The following is an 8,058-nucleotide window of genomic DNA, read 5'->3' as shown; positions in this document are numbered from 1 at the left end:
GTCAGTTGGGTCCCTGGAACATATACTTGAATCAGAAGATCCTGAAAAATAACACTTAGCTTCTAAGGTTGACCTCAGTATAGAACCATCATTACAGAGAGCCCTTGTTATATTTGACAGGTACTTATTTAGACTGTGGCTCCACAAATCACTTGAGGGGAAGTGGAAAGAGAACCAGAGCTGAGAGGAGTTCTAGTTCTGTTTTACCATCAATGAACTGTGTGATTTGAGACAAGTTCCATGGCACTTCTGGGCCTTGATTTCCTCATTTGCAAAAGAAAGTGAATGGATAAACCTTAAATCCTTTCCAGCTCTTAAAATTCTGAGGATCTGTCTCCAGAAAAAAGTGTAGGGACGTCCTTGGTGGTCCAGTTGTTAGGACTCCATACTTCTATTGCAGAGGGCCGAGGTCCAATACCTGGTGGGGGAACTAAGATCCCACAAGCCTTGCAGCATGGCCAAAAAAAAAGTAAATGCATAGAACATGTAATAATTTCATACAAAAATACCTAGCATTTTATAGGATTCCACAATATGCAAGGTAATTTCACATATATAATCTCAGACATGTCTGTTTTCCTGTCTTGGCTCCTGGAATGCATACCTGAATAACTACTAAGATTTTAACTCGTTCACTTCATTTTATGTGAACAAGTCAGCAACTCCTGAGATAGCAGGAAAGAACTTGCTTTAAAATAATAACTGTATTAAAATCCAACTGTATAAAATCCAAAATAATGTCTTAATTGCATTTGGAAAAGATTTGAGCAGAGAGATTTGCTTAAATTCGAGTACATTTCTGGAAGCAGTTCTCTGAAAGGAATGATCCTTTATTCATGCCCGTGTTCTGTGTATATGATCTCTGCTGCAGTCTTGTTTTCTTTTTTTGTAATGACAAGTACTTAGTAAATGAGTATATCTTTTGGGATCTCTTTTAAAATATTATTTAAAAAATTAATCTACTAATAAAAATAAATGGAAAAAATTTAATCTATAAGTAAAATTGACATTTTAGTTGTCAGTTTTATAGGTTTTTAATTTTTTAATTTTTATTTTTTTCCCATTTATTTTTATTAGTTGGAGGCTAATTACTTTACAATATTGTAGTGGTTTTTGCCATACATTGACATGAATCAGCCATGGATTTACATGTGTTCCCTTTCCCGATCCCCGATCCCGCCTCCCTCTCCATCCCATCCCTCTGGGTCTTCCCAGTGCACCAGCCCTGAGCACTTGTCTCATGCATCCATAGTTTTATAGGTTTTTAAAAAATATATATTTATTGATTTATTTATTTGGCTTCCTTGATCTTCCTTGTAGCATGCAGGACCTTTAGTTTCGGTAGTGAACTCTTAGTTGTGGCATGTGATATCTAGTTTGCTCTCATATCCAAGAAACTATCCAAGGTCACAAATATTTACTTCTGTTTTTTTTGAAGAATTTTATAGTGTTTATTCTTTCATTTAGTTCCATGATGTATTTTGAGTTAATCTTTGCATATGGTATGAGGAAGGGGTCCAAATTCATTCTTTTGTAGGTAGATATACAATTGTCAACCGTTTGTTGAAAAGACTATTTTTGCCCTTTGAGTTGTCTTGACACCCTTGTCAAAAATCAACATACTGGTTTCTTTCTGGAGTCTCAGTTCTATTGCATCAGTCTGTTGTCTATGCATATGCTAGTACCGCACTGTCTTGATTACTGTTGATTTGTAGTGAGTTGGAAAATTAAGAAGTGTGAGTCCTACTTTGTTCCTGTTTTTTCAGGTTTTGGCAATTTTGAGTCCTTTGAATTTCCATGTGAATTTTAGGATCAGCTTGTCAATTTATGCAAAAAGACAGCCTAGGATTTTGATAGGGATTGTATCGAATCTGTAGATTAATTTGGGAAATACTACCATCTTAACAATATTATGTCTTCTGGTCAATGAATTTGAGATGTCTTTCCATTTATTTAGTTCTTTCTTTTAATAATCTGTAGTTTTCAATGTATAGGTCTTGCACTGCTTCTGTTAAACCTTTTCCTAAGTATTTTGTTCTTTTTTATGCTACTGTTAATGAAAATGCTTGTCTAATTTAATTTGCAGATTGCTCATTGCTAGTGTACAGAAATATAATTTATTTTTGTATATTAACCTTGTATCTTATAACTTGCTGAATTTTCTCATTCATTCTAACAGGGCTGTACGTATGTATGTGTATTCCTAAGGATTTTCTACATATAGTATTGTGCTATCTGTGAACACTTAGTCTTACTACTTCCTTTCAAATTTGGATAACTTTACTTTTATTTACTGCCTAATTGTCCTAGCTAAAACCTCCAGTTCAGTGTTGAACAGAAGTGGCAAGACCAGACATCTTTAACTTGTTCCTGATCTTAGGGGGAAAGCATTCAGTCTTTCACCATTAAGTATGATGGTAGCTGTGAATTTTTCATAGTAGACTTTATCAGGGTAGCAGTGCTAAGTCACTTCAGTCATGTCCTACTCTTTTCGACCCTGTGGACTGTGGCCTACCAGGCTCCTCTGTCCAAGGAATTCTCCAGGCAAGAATACTGGAGTGGGTTGCCATTTCCTTCTCCAATCAAGTTAGCAGAGTTCCCTTCGATTTCTAGTTTGTTGAGTGTTTTTATCATTAAAGGGTGTTGGATTTTTGGGCGGATGTTTTTTCTGCATTTATTGAGATTATCATGTAGTTTTTGTCCCTTATTCTGTTAACATGAGATACTACATTGATTGGTTTTTCATATATTTTTTTTTTTTAAGGTTTCAATATTTTATTCCAGTTTTAAGTGATGTTAATTACAGCATTTGAAGGGGAGAATCTAATTCCACACAAAATGGAACTCTAAAATGTACCCATTAAACTGCTAAAAAATAAACTTGAGTGGCGAGAATACAACAGAAGTCCAATTTAGATTCTGAGTGTTGTCACCATGTGATTACAGTCACAGAGACTCTTCCCAGCTTGCAGCTGGGGCTCTTAGAAGCTACTTCATACTCTGGTGCAAGGGCAAAAAAACCACAATGTGAGAGGGAATTAAGTCCTGAATTATTGGCTTCATCACAACTTCTCCACCCCAAAATGGCACAAAAGAAAGAGCTACCACACCCTGCACACTACTTTTTGTGTAAAAGAGGTGATGGATGGAGGTGGAAAAAGTCCCTGCCTAAAAAAGTCCCTTTCAGATAAGTTTGTACACACCATCAAACAAAGAGCCTCTCCTCAATCAGTTAGGGTAGGAAACCAAGGTTCAATTCTCAGGAAGTTACAATTTCATTCAATTACTCAATAGGAATTTACAAAGTGCCTGCAAATTATCAGCTTCCACTTGCAGCCATTTCTAGGTAAAAAAGAAACCTGACATCTCTAGTGGGGCCAGCAAGCTCCCCACCAAGTCTACAGCTGAAAGGACCTTTTTGAAATTGGGTTTCTTCTGTACCTCTGAAAGGGTAACACCCTAAAGCTGAATCATCTTTAACCTGGAAGTCTAACATGATATTTAGCAATACTTGCATCCCAGACATACAACATTAAAAGGTACACTAAATTCTGAAGGTAGCTATGCTGCAAAATAGTTTAAAATTAAACGATTGTACAATATTCATTTATGCTTGAAACTCCAGTCCTAGACCAAGCTTGTGGCCACCAGCATTGACATTCTTGCCATCCAGCAGAGCCGACAGTGTCAGTTTGATACCTGGCTTTAGGGTCTGAGTATATCCTAATCCTATCAGGCTGGAGTTGTTCACTTTAGCCGAGAAGCAGGCGTCTGGGTCAATCTGGTACTTGGCTGCTATTCCGAAGCGAGTGTTACTGTTTCCTGCTGTCCAGGCCAGATTAACAGCAGTCTCCAGCTTCTTGTTCACCTTCTGATAAATGGAGCCACCAAACTCTGTTCCATCATTTACATTAGTGTGAAGCTGGAACTCATCGGTCTTGTAGCCAACCGCAAAGTTGCTCTGAGTCACTCGAGACTTTGCGGTCTCAAAATTCATCTGGTAGCCAGCCAGCCAGCCTTCATAACCCAGCACCAGAGCGCCCCGGATGGAAGGACCGGCTATATCAAAATCCACGTCACAGCCCAGGTTGATATGTTCCCGCTTGTACCCTGTCTTAATTTTAGCGTTTTTTTTCCCAGTGTTTGGTGAGAAGGATGAATCGAAGGTCAGCTTCAGGCCACGCGCAAGCTGGTCCTCCACAGTGATCTCCGTGCCCAGCGTGTTGTCCGTGTTCCATTTCTCTGTAAACGTCAGGCCATATTCAGTCCATCTGTACTTGGTTTCCAGGCTGCCCGTCACTTTGGTGGTCTCAGTGTTGGCTGAACCTGAGCTCGTAAATTCCAATCCATTCTCGGATTTTGTTTTCAGATCAAGTTTTATTAAGCCAAATCCATAGCCCTTTGTGAAGACATCCCTGGCAGATTTGCCAAGATCAGCATACGTGGGAGGCACAGCCATCTTCTGCTCAGGAGCGTTGGCAGTGGGCTCCGCGGCGGCTACGGCCGGTTTTTCATATATTAAATCAGCCTGTGTAAAGGTTATCCCAGGATAAATTCATTACTTCATTGTGTATATGTTGTATAATGTTGCTGAATTTGGTTTTCTCATATTTTGTAGAGGATTTTTGGATTTTCTATCCAAAAGTTATAGGATATAAGTTTCTATCCAGCAAGTTATAGGAGATATTAGTCTGTGGTTTTTCTTTTTTTCTTTCTTGGCCACACTGTGCAGCTTGTGGGATCTTTCTACTCCATCCAGAGATTGAACTTGGGCCTCAGCAGTGAAAGCCTGGGGTCCTAACCACTGGACCACTAGGGAATTCCCTGGTCTGTGGTTTTCTTTTCTTGTGATGTCCTTGTCTGGTTTTGGTATCAGGGCAGTAATGGTTTCATAAAATCAGTTGGGAACTATTCTCTCTTCTATTTTTTGAAGTTTGTGAAGAATTGATATTAATTCTGCTGTAGATGTTTGGTAGAATTCACTGGTGAGGGCACCTGAGCCTGAGGTTTTCTTTGTAGGAGATTTGAGTACTAATTCTATTTGTTATAGGTCTGTTCAGATTTTCATATGTTCAAAAGTCAGTTTGGGTAGTCATGTCTTTCTCAGAATTTTTCAGTTTCTTGTTGGGTATCTAATTGGTTGGCATACGATTGATCATGTGGTTTTTGTTTTTAACTGTTATTATGGCAGATTACATCAATTGATTTTTTTTTTAATATGGAACGCTTCACAAATTTGCATGTCATCCTTGTGCAGGGGCCATGCTCTGTATCGTTCCAATTTTAGTATATGTGCTGCCGAAGCGAGCACCAATTGATTTCTTTAATGTTGAACCAACCTTGCATTCTCAAGATAAACCCCACTAGCTCATGGTATATAATTATTTATCATTGGATTTAATTTGCCATTATTTTGTTTAGGAATTGTCTTTGCTTATGAGGCATATTGGTCCACGGTTTTCTTGTGCTGGCTTTGTCTAGTTTGACTATCAGGGTAATACTGGTTTCACAAAAGGGGTTGGAAAATGGTTCCTCCTCTTGTATTTTCTGAACAAGATTGTGTAATTTGGTATCTTGTGTAGATTGGTATCTTTATTAATTTTTTTTTCTCCTGATATTCTACACATATGAAAATGTTGCTGAATCAGAGGAACTTCTAAATACTCCTGCTTTCTACAGTTTTGTGTTAAGCCCCTTAAAGAAAGTCTGTTCAAACACAATGCAACCTTATCTCTTATTTCTAATCCTTTTATGAGAGAATTGGAAAGATTGAGACTTTCTTTAAAGGTCTAATGTTGGTTATATTGGCTAAACATTTTAGTGTACTATTATTTTTCCATTTTTTGGCTATTTTTAATACTCATTAGGTAACATAAAGGATATGAGAAATGTGAAATATTTTCTGTTTGTATTGTATATATACATACATTTGAAGCATGTTTAGTGAAATCCTGTGAATGAATGGTCTAGTGTAGGACAGAGAACTTCTTTTAGTTAGGTTTTAAGTGGTATTTAGTAGGTGTGTGTGAGGGATCGGTTTAGTCATTTCCACAGATCCCTTTTATATCTTCAGTTCAGTTCAGTTCAGTTGCTCAGTTATGTCTGACTCTTTGTGAACCCATGAACCGCAGCAGGCCAGGACTCCCTGTCCATCACCAACTCCCGGAGTCCACCCAAATCCATATCCATTGTGTCGGTGATACCATACAACCATCTCATCCTCTGTCATCCCCTTCTCTTCCTGCCCTCAATCTTGCCCAGCATGAGGATCTTTTCAAATGAGTCAGCTCTCCGCATCAGGTGGCCAAAGTATCGGAGTTTCAGCTTCAGCATCAGTCCTTCCACGGAACACCAAGGACTGATCTCCTTTAGGATGGACTGGTTGGATCTCCTTGCAGTCCAAAGGACTCTCAAGAGTCTTCTCCAACACCACAGTTCAAAAGCATCAATTCTCCGGCGCTCAGCTTTCTTTATAGTTGAACTCTCATATCCATACATGACCACTGGAAAAACCATAGCCTTGACTAGATGGACCTTTGTTGGCAAAGTAATGTCTCTGCTTTTTAATATGCTGTCTAGGTTGGTCATAACTTTCCTTCCAAGGAGTAAGCGTCTTTTAATTTCATGGCTGCAGTCACCATCTGCAGTGATTTTGGAGCCCAGAAAAATAAAGTCTGCCACTGTTTCCACTGTCTCCCCATCTATTTGCCATGAAGTGGTGGGACCAGATCCCATGATCTTAGTTTTCTGAATGTTGAGCCTTAAGCACACTTTTTCACTCTCCTCTTTCACTTTCATCAAGAGGCTCTTCAGTTCTTCTTCACTTTCTGCCATAGGGTGGTGTCATCTGCATATCTGAGGTTATTGATATTTTTCCCGGCAGTCTTGATTCCAGCTTGTGCTTCCTTCAGTCCAGCGTTTCTCATGATGTACTCTGCATAGAAGTTAAGTAAGCAGGGTGACAATACACAGCCTTGACATACTCCTTTCCCGATTTGGAACCAGTCTGTTGTTCCATGTCCAGTTCTAACCGTTGCTTCCTGACTGCATACAGGTTTCTCAAGAGGCAGGTCAGGTGGTCTGGTATTCCCATCTCTTGAAGAACTTTCCACAGTTTATTGTATTCCACATAGTCAAAGGCTTTGGCATAGTCAATAAAGCAGAACTAGATGTTTTTCTGGAACTCGCTTGCTTTTTTGATGATCCAGCAGATGTTGGCAATTTGATCTCAGGTTCCTCTGCCTTTTCTAAAACCAGCTTGAACATCTGGAAGTTCATGGTTCACATATTGCTGAAGCCTGGCTTGGAGAATTTTGAGAATTCCTTTACTAGCGTGTGAGATGAGTGCAGTTGTGTGGTAGTTTGAGCATTCTTTGCGATTGCCTTTCTCTGGGATTGGAATGAAAATGGACCTTTTCCAGTCCTGTGGCCACTGCTGAGTTTTCCAAATTTGCTGGCATATTGAGTGCAGCACTTTCACAGCATCATCTTCCAGAATTTGAAATAGCTCAACTGGAATTCCATCACCTCCACTAGCTTTTTCATAGTGATGCTTTCTAAGGCCCACATTCCAGGATGTCTGGCTCTAGGTGAGTGTGAATGATCACACCTTTGTGATCATCTGGGTCGTGAAGATCTTTTTTGTACAGTTCTTTGTATTCTTGCCACCTCTTCTTCATATCTTCTGCTTCTGTTAGGTCCATACCATTTCTGTCTTTTATTGAGCCCATCTTTGCATGAAATGTTCCCTTGGTATCTCTAATTTTCTTGAAGAGATCTCTAGCCTTTCCCATTCTATTTTTTCCCTCTATTTCTTTGCATTGATCACTGAGGAAGGGTTTCTTATCTCTCCTTGCTATTCTTTGGAACTCTGCATTCAAATGGGAATATCTTTCCTATTCTCCTTTGCCTTTCACCTCTCTTCTTTTCACAGCTATTTGTAAGGCCTCCTCAGACAACCATTTTGCTTTTTTGCATTTCTTTTTCTGGGGGATGGTCTTGATTCCTGTCTCCTGTATAACGTCACAAACCTCCATCCATAGTTCATCAGGCACTCTA

At 39.1% G+C, this 8,058-nt stretch overlaps 1 protein-coding gene and 1 pseudogene across 1 annotated transcript; both read right to left on the bottom strand.

The window, feature by feature from the left end:
- Window positions 1–2,749: 2,749 nt before the first annotated feature.
- LOC122680577 (voltage-dependent anion-selective channel protein 1) lies at window positions 2,750–4,501 on the bottom strand. Its single transcript, XM_043882114.1, has one exon. The coding sequence runs from the start codon at window positions 4,457–4,459 to the stop codon at window positions 3,608–3,610; it is 852 nt and encodes a 283-aa protein (XP_043738049.1). The 5' UTR covers window positions 4,460–4,501; the 3' UTR covers window positions 2,750–3,607.
- Window positions 4,502–5,212: 711 nt separating this feature from the next.
- Window positions 5,213–5,311, bottom strand: LOC122680890 (annotated as a pseudogene).
- Between the last annotated feature and the right edge of the window lie 2,747 nt (window positions 5,312–8,058).

Source organism: Cervus elaphus, chromosome 22 (genome assembly GCF_910594005.1).
Source record: "Cervus elaphus chromosome 22, mCerEla1.1, whole genome shotgun sequence".
Classification (NCBI taxonomy): Eukaryota; Metazoa; Chordata; class Mammalia; order Artiodactyla; family Cervidae; genus Cervus; species Cervus elaphus.
This window is presented reverse-complemented; position numbering and strand designations above follow the sequence as displayed.